This window comes from Neopsephotus bourkii, unplaced genomic scaffold, assembly GCF_033783945.1.
Source record: "Neopsephotus bourkii isolate Nb327-2 ecotype Australia unplaced genomic scaffold, CSIRO-AGI_Nbou_v1 NB_936, whole genome shotgun sequence".
Lineage (NCBI taxonomy): Eukaryota > Metazoa > Chordata > Aves > Psittaciformes > Psittacidae > Neopsephotus > Neopsephotus bourkii.
Genome location: NW_026901430.1, coordinates 2,763,671 through 2,781,557, shown reverse-complemented (window position 1 = coordinate 2,781,557; position 17,887 = coordinate 2,763,671). Strand labels below are relative to the sequence as shown.

The 17,887-nt window shown below is 37.8% G+C and overlaps 1 protein-coding gene across 5 annotated transcripts in view; it reads left to right on the top strand.

The window, feature by feature from the left end:
* TENM1 (teneurin transmembrane protein 1) overlaps positions 1–17,887 on the top strand; it is a 363,157-nt gene that overhangs the window by 210,246 nt on the left and 135,024 nt on the right. For all 5 annotated transcript variants that reach the window (XM_061358101.1, XM_061358102.1, XM_061358104.1 and 2 more), the window contains one exon: positions 9,670–9,908. In XM_061358101.1, the coding sequence (XP_061214085.1) occupies positions 9,670–9,908 (239 nt within the window). The remainder of the gene's footprint in view (positions 1–9,669; positions 9,909–17,887) is intronic.

Sequence of the window (17,887 nt, the reverse complement as noted above, 5' to 3'; positions counted from 1 at the left end):
ACTGTAATAATAAGAGATGTATTTGGGGTTCAAGGCAGTTATGATTTTTTGTTACTATTCAGCAATATTTCACAGCACTGAAGTTTAATTATGCTCCAAACACTTAAAAACTTTGAGAGTTCTGGAGTTCAAGAAGGTTATTCAGATCATCATAGAATCCTAGAAGGGTTTGGGTTCAAAGGGACCTTAAAATTGTCTAGATCTAACTCCCCTGTCACTGGCAGGGATCACCTTCCATTAGAGCAGGTCTCTCTAAGCCCCATCCAACCTGGCCTTGAGCACTGCCAGGGATGGGGCAGCCACAACTCTGAGCACCCTGTGCCAGCACCTCAGCACCCTCAACAGGGAAGAATTTTTTCCTAATATCCCATCTAAATCTACCTATTGCGGTTTAAAGCTGTTCCTCCTTGTCCTGTCTCTACAGGAACGTGTAAAAATTCCCTCTCCATATTTCTTGTCGTCCCCTTTCAGCATTGGAAGCTGCTCTGAGGTCTGCCTGGAGCCTTCTCTTCTCCAGGCTGAATAACTCTAATAGAATCATGGAATAGTTAGGGTTGGAAAGGACCTTAAGATTATCTAGTTCCAACAGCCCTGCCATGGGCAGGGACACCTCACACTAAACCATACCACCCAAGGCTTTGTCCAGCCCGGCTTTGAACACTGCCAGGGATGGAGCATTCACAACCTCCCTGGGCAACCCATTCCAGTGTCTTACCACCCTGATAGGAAAGAATTTCTTCCTTATATCCAATCTAAACTTCCCCTGTTTAAGTTTTAACCTGTTGCCCCTTGTCCTATCACTACAGTCCGTAATGGAAGAGTCCCTCCCCAGCATCCCTATAGCCCTCCCTCCTTCAGATACTGGAAGGTGCTATGAGGTCTCCACACAGCCTTCTCTTCTCCAGGCTGAACAGTCCCAACTTTCTCAGCCTGTCTTCATATGGGAGGTACTCCAGTCCCCTGATCATCCTCATGGCCCTACTCTGGTCTTGGTCCAACAGTTTCATGTCCTTTTTATGTTGAGTCGCCAGAACTGTACACAATACTCCAAGTGAGGTCTTACAAGAGAAGAGTAAAGGGGCAAGATCACCTCCTTGGACCTGCTGGTCATGCTCCTTTTGATGCAGCCCAGGATACAGTTGGCTTTCTGGGCTGCGAGCGCACACTGAAGCCGGCTCATGTTCATTTTGTCATCGACCAACACCCCCAAGTCCTTCTCTGCAGGGCTGCTCTGAATCTCTTCTCTGCCCAACCTGTAGCTATCCATATAGATGCTATCATATCATGGAATTATTCCTTTTGTATTATTATTTAAGGTGCATATTTAAGACAATCTAGATTTCTGCTTTCCTAAAAATACCATCTTGTTTATAATTCTGTTTTATTATAGGGGAGATCTTGACAATTATCACTTATCAAGAGATTTTTTTTCTGTACTATGGTTTCCCCTTGTTTGTTTTTAATCAAACTTACAATTATTTGTGCTCTTCAAAAAGTATACTGATAACCTTTCAAATCACAGAAACCTGTAGATACTTTCTGTTTAAGGTGGAATAGTGCTAAAAGCAGACATAATGCAGAAATGCATGTATAAATACACACACGGTTCTATGTGAGCTCTTGGAAGGTTTATTCTTTCTCCTTGTTCTCTTCATTTGTTCATCTTCTGAATCTTGCCCCCACTGCAGAGATAAAGAAAGCACTTTTGTGCCTTCATTTTTCCTAGTTCAAGGTTTCCATAGCAAACAGAACAGCTTTTACAGATCCTGAGGCACACAGGTGTTAATGATCATAAGCCACCAAGCGGGGAGACAATTACTATTTGAGCAATGCAATTCATTAGGAACTTGTTTGCAAATGGAGCCTACTCCTGAGTTAAATGACCGAGCTTGTGGTTATTCAAAGAATAAATGCATGGGAGGGCTTCATTTATGATCTTTCCTTCAAATCCTATTGGTCAGTATTGGCTGTTATGACATTTCACTTGTATTTTGTTATTTTATGCCTAATTAAACAATAAATCTTACCTATAGAGAGGCTGACCATATTAAAAACAGACATGTGCCAAGGGTTTTAAACTCAGTCTGAGTCCCATGTGTTTTCACTGTGCAGCAGAAAAGATCTAAAAATATTTAAGGCTTCTGAATTGTGGAAGATAAATTGAAAACTGTAAATATGACCATGAACCTAAAATAAAAGCTGTAAATATGACCCTAAATTTAATAATGCAAGAATGAAAGCATCTTTTATGAAAATAAAAATACGAATGTTTGTCAGCTACAATGAAGTACAATTTTCATGTCAGCAGCAATGGCTCTTGAGGGTCCTTCTTCTGAATAATTTGAAACGCAGTCACCAAGGACAAAAAGGCAATTTAAATTGTTCATATACTCTGCTGTATTTTTCTTTGGGAGAAGCTCTCTGGTGTGGGCTTCCCTGGAACAGCAAGATAGTATTTGTATTTGTAAGGGGGGGTTTATGCTTAACGTAGTAACTTGGACAGTCACACTGAAGATACTCTTCACTCATTGTTTTGAATAGGGTTGTGTATGAAGTTAAAACTAAAAGTAAGATATATTGTTACTTTATGTTCACCATTGATCAAGCAGCCTCTTGGCTTTTCATTTACAAAACCAGAAACAGACTGAATATAGATGTTTAAAAGGATAATTACATGTTAATACAAAGAATCTTGGCTGGTTTGGAAAACAGGCTGTGAGAAAGGGTCAGAGATATGCAGAAGATTCTATCTTCTAATTTCTAAGAAAATCACATATGTATGTGTAATGTTATTGCTTGGAAATGCGTGTCTATCCCTGGATAACTACCTCTAGGAAATCTGTTTTAGAAGATTAGTTAGTGTTCGCGTAGTTAATGTGATACACCTCCTGTCAAGTGAAATTTGTGTTATTTATCACAATAGCTATACAATTTGGCTTTAGACCATATGCATGTGAGTGTAGGTATTTAGAAGAAGGCTCAAACACGAGTAATAAAAGTCAGTTTGGATATGGATGAATACTCCCAGAGGGGAAATTCATGGCAAAGGAATCTGGGGGGGGGGCAACTACTTCTACTTAAGTTAATTTCGTTCGTTTCTTTAAGTCATGCTTCTAACCACAGAATCTAAACTGCAGAATTATAAAATTGATATTTTTATCCTTGATTCATAGTTTTGAAGTATTCTGCAAATATGTTTTCTACATTTTATGTATATAATTTTAAAAATTATTATTGCAAGTGCTGCTATTCTCATTTTCCACATCAAATATTTAGAATTGATTGAAAAATATTAGAGCAAACCATGAGCTTATTCTTTCCTCACCCCATGAATCTCCATGTGCATTGATCAGCTTTACTCAGTTGTTGTTTGGATTGTAGTGCTAAAGGAAAGTTCTAAGCCACAGAAAAGTGCTTTTGAAAACTACTGGATTAATGTAGCAATGTCACTATGTATCATCATAATAAAGTCCATACTGATCTATAAGTGAGTAATTATGTTCGTAATGTGGTATTTTTTGGTTTATCTTTTTTCTTTTTCACTACATTGTCTGTGCAACTGAAAGACGGCTGTATTTTGGACACTGTTCCATTTAGAAGCTGTTCTTGATTGATTTTGGCACAGTCCTATATTTATATAATTATTGCCCCAGATTATAGATATTGTCGCTGATCTGCCAGGGACTTGAAAGCTTAGTCACCTGATTGTCCGCCTTAGCTTGCCTGCAGCAGCAACAGACAAGTGAGTCAGCATCATGTCACTTGTTATGTAGTGAAGTGAAAAGGACGGGATAAAGGATACAGGTTCTTTTTACATCCTTTCACATCCAGTGTTAAGGAACAAAGTTCTGAAACACTATGTAAAGCAAGCCTGAGTGAATAAAAGGAAGCAGTTCTATGTAAATGGTTCAAAAGGCAAGTCCATCTTAAAGAGGAAATTTGACCAAAGCAGTTCTCTTCCCAGAGACAAATCTCTAAGGGTTTCAAATGTATTTCAATTATACATGTAAAAATAGAATGATAAAACAAATTAGGTAATAAATAGTTTTCATGGCTATTTCTCTCTGCTTTCACCCATGAACATTCTTGTTCCTGCAGTTCTTGTACACAAAAAGGTAACCCATGGCAGATAAATTTATAAGACAGATTCTATCTATAGTTATGTCTTCTATTCACATACAAGTTGGTTTTCAGGGTGAGGATCTAGTGCGTATATCTTTGTTGTCAAATAGGTGTCGGTTTTTATACTACGTACTTCCTTAGACTAGTTTGCTGGGTACCACATGCAAGATTTATAGAGAGATCCGTTTTCTGTTAATTATCTAAGGTTAAAAGTTTGTTTTGGACTTGGTTGGGTTTTTTTTTTCTGAATACAAAATAGGATGGATAGAAACTGAGGAACAAGCAAATTTCTGATTCTTCCCACTGTCATGGGAAATGTAGTGACCAAAAAGAGTCAGGTAACAATAAGCTCGTGGTTGATGTTTGCCAGAGTAGGTGGGAAACTGTATCACTTCCAACTCCCTTTTGGCTACTGTCTTTACATACTTTCTGATTATAAAACAAACCAAAATCCTTCTTTTATTTCAGCTGCTACACCTCTTAAAAATTACCTTTGTGCTTCTGTTGACGTCCTAAGGAATTATTTCAGTTGCCTTCTTAAACACTGGTATAGATACACAGTTATATATATTACATGCAGTTATAGAATTCAGTAGAAATTGAAAATAAGTAAATGGTCAAACTGAAGAGTTCTTAGTTTTCCTATCACACAGCTATGTCACAGTTTGTAACCATTTATTGAATGTGAAATACATACAAGTACAAGTGTGTTCCTACTTTGTTTATCTAGGAGAAATGTGGACTTAGGTTTTCGCCAGGGTATTGCAAGATTTATGTTTCTACTAACTCGCCCCATGGTTTGCTTTCAAATATGCTTTGGTTCTTTTTAACTCTTACAAATCTCTAGCTTAATGGAAATTGAAGAAAAACATGTTACAGGTCTAAATGAAGGTGAACTTCATGGCCTACATACGCTAGGCATAGGGCATATGCACAGAACATACAGAAGTGATATCAAGCCCTTGACAAAGTTGAGAGACGTTACTATAGTACTTGGATATAAAATAACTTAATTAAGGAATTCTGTGTGGGATTAATCTGGTTTCTGTAATAAAATTACATTACCACCACATTAATTCATTTGGGATGTTGCTTCGTGTGTTACGAGATGTAAATTACCATTCCAGGTGAGAAGCCATAAGTAGGTAACAAAACGTCCTGATAGAGAAGGGTGAAAGAAAGAAATGAAGTCCTGTTCTGTTACCCTCTTCTAGCTGAGAATTTATCATTTTTGTATGAACTGCACTCTTGGAGTTACATGCCATGTCGCTTGAGGTTGAGCAGGAGCGCTTAGAGGCGCCACATGAAACCACTTCTTTTCAGAAAGCAAAGCTAGTCTGTGGTCAGCAGGACTAAGAGATGTAATTGCATGCCTTCTGTCACCTGAACTCCCCAGTAAGTCCCTTCCCTCAGTCCTTATCTCTTTACTGGTCATGCCAGTGCAGCAGATTTAGACCCTTCTATTGGGTTTAGACTCAGTGTGTATTCAGCTTCAGAGCCACTGTAAGCCATGCTGGATGATGAGTAGCTAGAGGGGCTTAGAGAGGACAAAGAGCTGAGTTTATAAATGGGAGTTCACTGGGGCTTTCGCTGGTTTTGTTGTTTTTTCGGGGGGGGGGGGGGGGATAGTTTTGCTTGCCCCCAAGTTTTGCTTGCTCACCATTCCATTCCCACCCCTGATTTTTATGAGCCTGGTAGTATCTTTTTCTTCCAGTTGACTTCAGTTGAGAGGATTCAATGTTTTTGAAAGTTTTATATTTGTAAAGATGAACAAACAGGTAAATAGTCAAACAGACAATGTGGCTGTCTTAAAGTGGGAACATTTTCCAACTGCCTCTTTTATATGGAAATTATTACTGAGCCTTTAATATTGATTTATATATTGAAATTATCAGAACAATATTAAGTATCTTTTATTTCACAAACAGATTATTTCACCTTACAGATTATGTCCTGTATTTCTTCCTTTAAGAGAAGATTATCATCTTCTTTATGGATGTTTTTAATGGTTTTGTGAGCATTTAGAATTTCACCACTAGGAACAAGTGGCCTTGTCAATCATCCTTATAAATTCTCTGATTTTTCTTGTGTTCGCAATTAAAAAAAAAAAAAAAAGAAAAAAGCCTCAGCTTTTCTCCTGGATGGAATGAATGTTAAAGCACACAGAGGCTGCAGTCACATCTAAACTTCTGAACTGCAATTTTTATTATTTTGCTCTTTAGAGAGCGTGCCTCATTTTATAGAATTGATAGCAACAGTTTAGCGTGTCCTAATGTCCTTTGGGAACAGTGCTGTGCTCAGACAGATGAGGAGTCATCTGAGTTTATGAGAAAATAGTCACAGTCCAGCTGTGGAAATCTGTTTTTGTGCCACCAGTGTTTTTCATGTTCTATAGAACTGTCTCTGGGTACTCAGTATACTGTCCCCAAAATGGAAAGCATAAACAATTGTGATTTTCAGTATTTTCTCAATGTTATTTCACTGGTAGCTCAGTTTCAGCGTAGCATTGCCTCACAATCTTTTTTATTAGAAGTTAAGGCTATGTAAATTCTCCTCTGTGTCATCTGTCTAGAAGAGTGTGGGCTGGATCCATGTTCTGTGCACTCTTCAGCTAATGAAGAAATCGCTCTGCACCCTAGCATTTCACCATCATTCTAGGAAGTCACATTTATAAATCCCCATGCAAGAGAATGAAATTTTTCCTGGCTATTGATTGCAAGGCTGTTAGAGCCTTAATAATAACTTCCAGTTCAGCACTTCCTTCCCTTTACCTCTGGTATCTTTGAGCTATGCGCCATGAAGGGCAATCAATACTGCCAATAACAGACCATTTTGATACAATTTCCTGAAAAATATAAATGAGAAATTATCAAATAAGGAAGGTTTTGTCATTATATCTTGAAATGTAAAGCAAGTAAAGAACTATTAACTGTTAATATATAGTGTGTGTATGTTTACATGTATACATACTTCCTGTATGTATATGCTTATATATAATAACACATTTATTATTTTATATGGTGATTCTGCTTCCTTGAATATTAGTAGGAATTCTGTGGTAATGTTCTTTCCTACCAAAAGTCGAATTGACTGTGTATCTTGATAACTGCTGACTGAAAAGCAAGGCTTCATGTACTTACAAAAGCCTTCCAGTTTGACAGCAAAGCATTGATTCCAAAATAACCAAATGTATTCTCATGGCCTGATATGAAGGAAGCAGATTTATATAGTCCTGTAGACAGTTACATTACTTCAATTTCTTATTTTACTGTATTTGAGTTTAGAATTTTTGAACCAGAATAGTTACAAGAGACATTAGAGTTGCCATCTATAGAATGTGTATAACTGTATATATATAGATAGATATATATAGATATATAGATATATATAACTGTATATATATATATAGAATGTGTATAACTGTATAGTTCAGAGAGTTGCCATCTATAGAATGTGTATAACTGTAACTGTGAAAGTTAGCAGAAAAGAAAACTAGCACGTGCTGTCTCATATATCACCAGGATGCCGTAGTCAGATTCGGTTGTCCTTTTATCTGAATGCTGTTTACTTGGGTAATAAGTATGAAGCAGGAATAACTAGTACTTAACATAAGCAACACAAAAATTTCATTCTTGTGGTTTGTTAAAAGACTCTAGATATGCAGGCACTGTAATCTGTAATGCAAGCTAAGCGGTATTCTCATTTACCTTCCTTTTCATGTAACTGCCCAGCTAAAAGGCACTTTAAAAGATAAAAAAAGATAAAGCTCTGTAATACCTTTTTATTTTTTATAATCTGGCATTTTGAGAACTCTAACCTTTCTTTTAAAATCTTATAATGGAAGTACATAGTATCATACTCATTACACCATTTTAGCAATTACCTTTTCAGGAACATGTATTTACAATAATCTTAAAGTCAAATGTCACAGTATAATCATGTTTCATACTCTTTAGTGTTTGATCCCATGTACATCCCGCTGTGAATCCATCAAAGAAATTCTACTAGCATGGATTGATTGATCCACATACGTCTTAAAAGTCTGTCTTGTTCCTTTCTGATGGTGTAAAGGCACATTTGTCATTGGGAAGATGGACCATGTAAACACAGTCCAGTTGGCTTCAGTTGTGAAGTGTGTCTGTGGCTTCTGGCTTGCAGGCATCATAGTGCCATTGAATTTTAAACTGAAGATCCTCCTTCAGTTTGGCAACCTGCACCCCCAGCACAAGTGCTTGCCTGGGCTCAGCAGAGCACGTGCACAGCTCTTAGCTGATGGAAGAACAGAAAGCCCATGGCAGCAACAGTCACAGATGCTCTTACCCAACTGTGGCTGAGGCAGTCCTTGTTCTTGCAAGCCGTGTAGAGTCCATACCCCTCCACTTGCTTTCGCACCTCATGGCTTGCGATAGAGGACGCTTTCCTTTGGGTGCGTGTTGTGACATGAGATTTAGACGTGCAACTGTCAGAAAAGAGTGAAGAAGCTTGCTCACTTTCTTAAAACAAAGGAAAGAAAGACAAAACACAAAGAAAGGTTGTGTTCCCAAAAGAATATGTGGTTGTTATGGTCAGCCTTGAATGTGTCCTTTTTTGCCTCAGTTTCTGAGCACATAGTACAGTAAGCTGTTGTTTAAAATTAAATATCCTTTCCCAAATTCTCTTGCAGACCACTTGCCAGTCCTGAAACCCATCCATCTTCATATAGACCACCACTGTATATTTCTGCACCAGAGCCTGTTCTGCAAGGCACATTTCTGTACCTTACTTTTCGTGATAATGTAGGTCTTTGTTGTTTTTTTCTTGCAGACAATCAATTCCCCAAAATATGTTGAAATAGGTCTCCAAATGAATTCTTTCTAATATGTTTGAGAATCACCACAGCAGGCAAAAGCATTTGAAGAAAAACTGCTGTCAAAATAGCTCAATTAAGAATATTAAAGAAATTTTACTCACCTATATAGTAACTATGGTCTTTCAAAATGAATTATCCCTGTAGGTTTTCCTGTAAGCAGTCACCTTTGTCCCTTTTTTTTCTTTCCCCTTTTTTAAAAATTTATTTCCTTTCTTGTTATTTGCTATGTTCTGGATAGAATCCATAGTAAAAGTAAATACTTATAGTGTTAGTGGATTCTGCACTTTTTTGTGTTCTTGGTGACATAAATCTTGTGTGATTGCGGAAGGAGTGGGTACTGCTGGCAACAATTCCCATCTCTCAGGCACACCTGTGTAACAAGGCACACAGGGCTGCTCGTCTTGGAGGACCCCCAGGTACTGTGCAGAAAAATAACCTTTCCTCAGCATCTCTCTGAAGCACTGGGAGAATAGTTTAGAATCCATTTACATTATTTTGTTTCACTAAAAATTGCTGGAAACCTTGTGGGTTTGGTTGAAATACTTCCAATGCAGAGGATATTCAAATCCAGAATTTCCTGTCTTTTGTATTTTCTGTGAATATATGCAGTGTTTGTCATACAGTGCTTATAGAGTTCCTTTCACTTCTTAAATCACAAGGTGGTTTTTACAACATGGTTCTTTGTCTTCTTTTTGTAGGCATTTCCTATTTAAACATGGATCTGGGTCTTCAGCTATCTTCAGCGCAGCCAGTCAGAACTATCCTTTAACATCCAATACTGTTTACTCTCCACCTCCTAGGCCTCTTCCTAGAAGTACCTTTTCCAGACCTGCCTTCACTTTTAACAAACCTTACAGGTGTTGCAACTGGAAGTGCACTGCTTTGAGTGCTACTGCCATTACAGTTACCCTGGCACTGTTGCTAGCCTACGTTATCGGTAAGCCTCTCTTTCTTTTCTATGCTGAATTATTCTTCCCCTTTTCTATTCTGTTGTCTTACGTATCTTTACTTTACACTAATACAAATCATGTTTACTAATAATGTTTGCCGCTGGTTGCTTTGTACATGCTGGTGAACAAAGTGCTGGGTTGGCCAGAGGTTGAATACAGCATGGAATTCTCATTAGCTTTCTACTCTGTTAACCTTTGTGCTGCCTAATAGACAAAGAAACATTACTCAAGATGACATGTTGATACTAGCAGAGGACTCCTACTGATTTTAATTGCTGTGATATTTTTCTTAAATTAAACATCTGATTTTCATATTAAGCCTTACAACATTGTTGCTCTTGAATTATATGGAGAAGACTGATAATGCTTAATTGTTTTTTGCTTTGCTACCTTTATTTCATTTCTTCAGTCTGATCACAATTCAAATCTTTCATTTTTTCCTCTTGATTCTTACATCATTGGCTAGAATGACAGCGAGCTCTGAAAACGTGGTACTTTACACCATGTTTTCTATTTTGCTGTCCCTTTATTGAATTTCTGTTTCAGAAAACTGTTACATAGATTAAAGTGCAGTTACTTAATTTTAAACTCCTCTTTTAAGTATCTGACTTTGCAATTTTGTTATCGTGATAGATTGGCAGGAATTATCAGAGTAGCTAGAAATGCCTTCCTTTTTCTTTGAAGATAGATATGGTGGAGACCAGCTTGCAGTGTACATGGGAGAGCAAGTACTTGTGACTTACTAGATGACATTTTGGCTGAATATTATCATATTGTTTTTTTAATCTGAATTGAAAGTATTACACAACATTCAGTATATGTAGAATCTTAGAATGCAACTGTGGCTTCTGAAAAAAAATAAGAAAACCTCATTTTTCCTTGTGCAAGGCACATTCTCACACACACTTTTGGTTTGTTGACTTAGTTGCCAATTCATAAGTGGGCAGGTGCCAGAGAATTCCCAGCATATTATAGCCTGGATGGGAATAACTCTGGGTTTGCCCAGATCAGTGGTTTGTACTTGGTAAAACCTATACAGGAAGCAACAGGTACAGTTGCCTCCAACCTCACAAGTGGCCACTGGTTTTCTGTATTCTCTGAATAAATGTCTTTATAGTGAAAATTATTGCAATTCCAGTCATTTTTGGTTTCTAATGAGTTGAGAGTTGTTTTTGTCCTATAATGACAAAGTTCTGGTTACTGTCAGTGTGATGCTCATCAGGAGGGTTTTTTCTAATATCCTCGTCTAATGCATATGGGAAAGCAGATTTGATTGTTTCTGGTGTATGGTTATTTGAAAGCACCTGAGGATCTAGTAAGCTACATTAATTGCAGATTTACATAACAGCTGTTGAGCATATGCCCTCAGTCAGGACTGGCTGTTTAATTTTTGCAGCCTCATCTGTTTGCTACATCGATATCCCACCCACACCATTTACATTTTATTTGGGTGAAGCTCGCCTGGTTCATCCCTGCTTAGATTTCAGTCTGCTGCTGAGAAGTTTTTAAGTTTCTAGTGATATTCTGCTGCATGTCATCAGCCCAAGAAGGCTGTAGGCGCTCCCTGTCACTGTGATTAAAAAGCTCTGTGTGAATTTCCCATAGAGGTGTCTGTGTTTGTGTAAACCTGGTAACATAAAGGTTTAACATGTTTTCTTTAGTTAGGCTGAAGTAGGTAAAATGAAGATGTCCTTGTATTTTATAAATTATTAGTGTTTCTAGTTATGTTTTCTATGGCAAAATCTAAAACTGTTTCTGAACTAGAATTCTGGTTCAGTTTTCTAAGATGCTGTTGTTTGCTCTTGTTTGCTCCAGAACATTTTCAGTTGTATAAGCTTTCCTGCAGATGCAGGTAGTATTAGTTTGTTCCACATTAATATTTATGCTGCCCATTTCTGGTTGGTTTAATATTTAAATAAGTTCATGGTCTGTTCTTACGAGTCACGTACTTTTTATTAGGCATGAATAATAACATATAAACTATTTTCAAAGTTCACTTGCTCTGTAGGGCTTCAGATTTGCATATCTTTTCATGTCATAAAGTAAATGTGTGTGTTTTAAATAGGAGTAGTTGAATATAAAAAAAATCAGATTCTGAAGTAACACGCTGGAGTTAAAGTTCAAACACCACCACCAGCCCCCAAGTATTTTCTCTTTTCTCACCATAATTGAGGTCCCTCACTCCAGGCAGGTTTTCTTCAAGTCACCTGCAATTATGTTTGAGCAGTGACCACAGACTTGCCCCAAATTGCAAAACAAAACACATTTTAATTTCAGGATCAAGTTTAACGTGGGATCAGCTCAGTGGTTGTTACTGGAAGAGTAAGAGAGGCTTTGTAAGGCAAAATTATTTTCATCATTGTATTTTATGGTGTAGTCTGCATCAACTTATAATGACCTTCAATTTCAGGCCAAGTGAATGTAGATCAGAATTTAACATCAAGCTTTTTCTTCCCCTTATCTCATAACTTTAATGTACTTTGTCAATTATCTTGTACTGCCATTAGGTGCATGACCTACACATTACTGCCAAAAATAGGCCCAAATCTCAACCTCAAGTCAGAACTTTCTAAAAGCCTTGAAAACTCAGTTTATTCCAGATGAAAAATTTACAAGTGGCTCTTATATTTGCAATGAACTGAGACCTGTGCCAGGGTGCTCTGAGCTGTGATGTCTTTTCAATCAAAAGGTAAAGTAACAAAATGTTTTTCAGTCTTTCCCTATTATCAGAGAGACTCAATAGAGAAGCTTTTACATGAGAACACATACTTCTATATTTTCTCTCCTTTGAATTACTACTCAGTTAGAAAGCCTATTTTTTCTCCGTGTTTCCACATTTGGCCTATAATCACCATTTTTATTATCTGGTCCTTTCTGAAATAAATTTGACTATTCTATGGATGGTAAGGAAATTACAGAACCCTGTAAATTGTTGTGTATCAGCTGCTTTATTGAAAATCTTTAGTCATAATATTTAGTTTATCAAGTAAAACATATTTTCACTTCAACAGGAGTAATTTCTGTGAATAGGTTCTAAAGTCATAGTAGTCACTCAAAAAACCCTCTAATTTCATAAAGTGGATGTTTGGTCTCCACACTGTAAATGTGTTGAATTATTTTCTTTCAAATAAAGGCATATATACTTTTATTTTTCTCCTGTGGTATTCTGTATGTTGAGAACTGTGATGAATTCATGTCAGTATAGGACACAGTTTCCTGAATTTGCCCACAAAGAGGGATGTGCATCAGGGGGGTGATGTTGGTGCATGTCCTTGCTGTGTCAGGGGCTGTGGCAAGTTCACCAGTGATTCCCGAGAGCTTGGCCGGGGCTATGGGGTGTGAGCAGAGAATTTGGTTAAGGCACACTGAAATTGCCAGTGGAGTGAAGTGACAGACTGAATAGGGAAACAAGTTATCTGCTCTTCAGGCAGCAACATGAAGGGGCAAAATCTGCTTGCTAGCATTCGCTGTGTCTGGAAAGCAAATGAGCTGTGTGTCTTATAAAGATTTATGCAAATGAGTGCTCAACTTTAATAAAAAAGAGAAAAAAATCTTGAGTGAAATTATTGAAATCCAGTTACCTCAAGGGTTTTCTAGTGTTGATTGTAAAACAGAAACAGATAAAATGCTGGCTACATGTGTATTTCTCTGGTATAAGGAGTTGAAGGGACTGAGCTGGATCCGTGTTACCAGTCTAGGCTCCCATATTTACAGAGATGGCACCTTGCAAAAGGAAAGTATGGGGAAAAAAGCCTGAAATTTCTATAATACTTTTTTAATAGCAGAAACTGTGTAAAAGCTATAACTTAAATTCCAGATTATCACATGAAAGACAAGAACACATCTGTTTGATTCAATTCAGTCAATAGATGGGTCTCTCTTTTCATCTATTGGTCTGCATTGCTATAAAGAGTATAAATAGGCTGCTATTGTGGAATAGGGTAATAAATATTCTCATTTTTTAATCTCATCATAATAAAAACCTAATAAGACAGCAGCAATTAAAGCAGAAATTTGACTGAAAATTTAAAAGTAAATAACGCAAATACAAGAGATAGAACAAATATTTTTTTCTGTATTTTTTTTTCAGTGTCACACTGGTTTTTTGCATACAATACAATGTTTGATGCAGCTGCTCATCTACTTAGTTATTTTTAGCCCATTAGTAAGTAGGATTTTTCTTCCATGGTACCTTACCGTTTTATCAGCAGCTGATTTGGACTTGCAAATCACTGGTCCTATTGATCAAAGGTGCTGAACTCCTACGGTTCCTATTGATTTCAGCAGGAGATGCAAATGTTCAGTGCCTCTGAAAATTGCATCCCATGTTCTTAGATCTAACTATCCCTGACTACAAAATGACTGTTTTATATACAAATGAATTCTGAAGTATGAATATGAAATTGTCCCTATCTTCCATCATATTATCACAATTTATGAGTATGAACTGGAGATGGGTGTTGGGTCTTAAATTGTATTCATATGGAGGGTGAGGAAATTAAAACCTCTCTGCTGTCTGCCAGTGTGACCAGTCATTTCTTACACTGTGCTCAAGGTAGAGGAGTAATGGTTTCAACAGTGGGAAAGGTCAGGGCAGATTTTAAGGGTGTGTGTATCAGTTCATAGATTTATAATACTGGTTGCATAGCTTCATACAATAAAAAATGATAGGAAAAATAGAAATCCTTAACTCTGAGTACTAGAAATTATGCAGTGAAGGCTCAAGGGGAAAATAAGGTGGTTTTATACTGAAGAGTATCATGGTATAGTAAACATTGCTGAATGTTTCAGGTATGTGTAAAAGCTGTGATGCAGATGTGCAACTCTGAAATTAAGTTGAACTCGTTAGTGGGATAGCTCTTACTGAGACAGGTAACTCAGGATTTCAGAGCTGGAAGTTGTGGTGTCTGCTGTCCCTGAGGATAGGTCTTACTGATGAACTTGGTATTGTCACAGATCTTTAAGTACACAGAGGAAAAAGCCTGACAACACTGTACTGGTGCCTAAGATTAAGTGCTATTTCTTCCTAAGGCTAACATATGACTTAGTAATGAAAAATGAATCCAGGTGGCCAGGATTCAGATGGGATAGAGTTATTTTTATTATTTTTTTTTCTATCTGGTACAGTGCTGTGCTGTTTGGATTTGGTATGAGAACAGTGTTGATAAGGCACTGATGTGTTGGTTGTTGCTCAGAAGGGCTTACTCTAAATCAGGGACTTTTTGGTCTCTCATGCTCTGCCAGTGAGGAGGGGCACAGGAAGCTAGGAGGGAGCAAAGACAGGACACCTGACCTGAATTAATCAAAAGGATATACCAAAGGACATCAGGCTCAGTACAGGAACTGGGACAATTGGCTGGGAGCCACCAGTCACTGCTCAGGGATAGGATGGGCATTGGTCAGCAGGTGATGAGGAGTTGTATGGAGAAAAGATTCTTAAGACTGAATCAAATATTAACAATCTCAAATCTTCAAATAGTGCAGAATGACACAGCATTTTATTTACAAAATGAGATTTCAAAAGAAGAACAAATGCCTGTTCTGCAGGTCAGGATCAGAACTTTGATTCTGACTCTTATTTGTGTTCAGGTACTTTCACATGCCTTTGCTGGAATTGGGGCACTGATGCACCTGTGACTTCATGCCATAGTGAAATCCAGTTTTATAAGCAGAACCTGCTTGCAGCTACAGAAAACAAATATTTTCCTGGCATTTGGTCAGAGCAGGTGCAGAAAGAATAATAAGCTTCTGATATAAATTCTGTTACAGCTCTTCTAAAGTCTAGGCTTCAGGGGGATGATCTACTGAGATTGTGTAAAATAACTGGGAACAGCAAAGAAAGCTATACAAAAGCCTTTAGTGGAGGCCAGCAATTTGGAGGGACTTCACATTTGTAGGGTTTTTGTCCTCTGAAGTTCATCTTGCAGATTGATAAGTATGTGTTGAACACGACTTTTTTGACATCTCCCCACTACTGAGAGTCTTTTTTGCACTGGAGCCAAGCCTTTTATTTATATTCTGCCAAATATGTAGCACAGGAGTTGACTAGCTGTGCTTACAGAGAAGGTAGATAAGAATAAATTAAATTAGATCACTGGCTTCATAGCAGATGGTGGGTTAATCCAGTTTACAGAGCGAGTTCTGAAAATGCTTATGTATTTGTGAATATTTATTCAAGTATGCCACAGAATTGCAGGGACTGAGTCTATCTGGAACCACCAGTTTGTTTTATTTAAATGTGGAACAAAATAAGCAATCTGGACATTTAGTTTACAGGTGAAGACCCAGGCTTTGGTTCCGAACATGGCCCAACTGGTTTCGCTTACAGCAGTAATGTGAAGCAATCAAAAACCTGCTTCTGGATAGAGAAAATCCCTTAGGCAGCATAAAGTCACACTAGCTTTCATCCTTTTGTTCCATGAAGGAAATTTATGGGAAGGGTAGAAAATACAGGCCTTTAATTAATCTTTATTTTTTTCTGTAAGAGATCTGTTTTATACCTAATAATTACTTTATACCTAAGAAGAGTAATAAATTAGCCAAGGAAGGCTCTGTACTACAAGTGCCATCGTCTATATTTGAGAGACAGGCCATTTGATGTTACCCTGAGCAGCTCCACTGGCCAGGGCAGAGTGACTGAGAAAGAAGCTTAGTTTCACTGTAATCCTCTGGCATCCTCGAGTCATTTTAGCTCTGCAGACTAGAGATTCCTCCAAATTTAGCATGTCAAATAAGGCGTGCTGTAAAAAAAATACAAAGTGCGCGTCCCCTTTTGTGTTACACTTTTATCTGAAAGTTTGAATTAAACAGTGCTATCTAATAAATTATAAATGAAATGTAGGTATGGTGGCATCTACTGTATAAGCTCTATCTCCAAACATTATGTAAAAAGCGTCAAACTGCCTTCAGATCTTTTCCTGCCTCCAGATCACCTCAATGAAAGCAATGTACAATTCTGATGGTGGCAAAATGCAACTTATAAGTAACACAGAGCAAAGTAATAATGTAAGGATAGAGGGGGGATTATACTGGAGGTTCAATCAAGCCAGGAAGAGTATATTTTCAGATGAGCTTTTCAGTAGGGTGGAAGAATCAAGGAAACAAAGAAATTGAGTTGGAAGTTCAAGAATGCCAGGTAAAGCAGTGTGGTCACTGCCAGCAGGGAGAATATTGACACTCAGTTTCCAGATAAGAGGTTGGGTTAAGCCGAAATGAGGGTATGTTAAAGGCTGATGGATGCTCCTGGTGACTAACCAGAGCCCCTCCTAACTTAAAGTAGGAATTTTGCAGACATGAAATGTGCTGATGCTGCTAACAAGCTGTTTAATCTCCTCTTGCCTGGTAGTCCTTGTTTTTTGCTTGAAGCTGTAGCAGTTCACCAGTGACATTACGTACCCTGCTAGTAGCTGAAGTATTTTAGGTGCTGCAGAATACAGAGCATCTGATTGCAGAATGTTTCTGTAATGCCAGGTAGGCAGAGCCAAAGTAGCTTTTGCTGTTTCTTTAATACCAGCATAGTCATCTAACCTCAGTGGCTGTTTTTCTGTGTTCTGTGGAAACTTGAGCTACATCCAGTAATGCATCTATAGTGCATATATATATGCACTATATATGGTGGGGTGGGGTTTGGTACTGTTAGTCTGCAGCCAGCCTTCAAAAGTACTGCAGTTAAAGTCTTTTTCTGTAACATCAGTCTGCAAGGCTGAACTTTGAGGAAAGGGCAGAGACCTTCATCAGAAAGTGAATCTCCCTCCTTTTTACCCAGCCCAGCCCTAAGTAAGTTGAATAGGGTGATAGTGTCATCTTCTACTGTCTGGAGTACGGCCTTAAGCCTGAGCACTACACAAGGGAAATACAGCTAAGAATCTTACAAATGGATTTATACTGTTCAAACTGACATTGTGGCCCACTGTTGGATTCCACAGCATTTTCTGTGCCCCTTTGTGCAAAAGGGGAAAAGCAACAG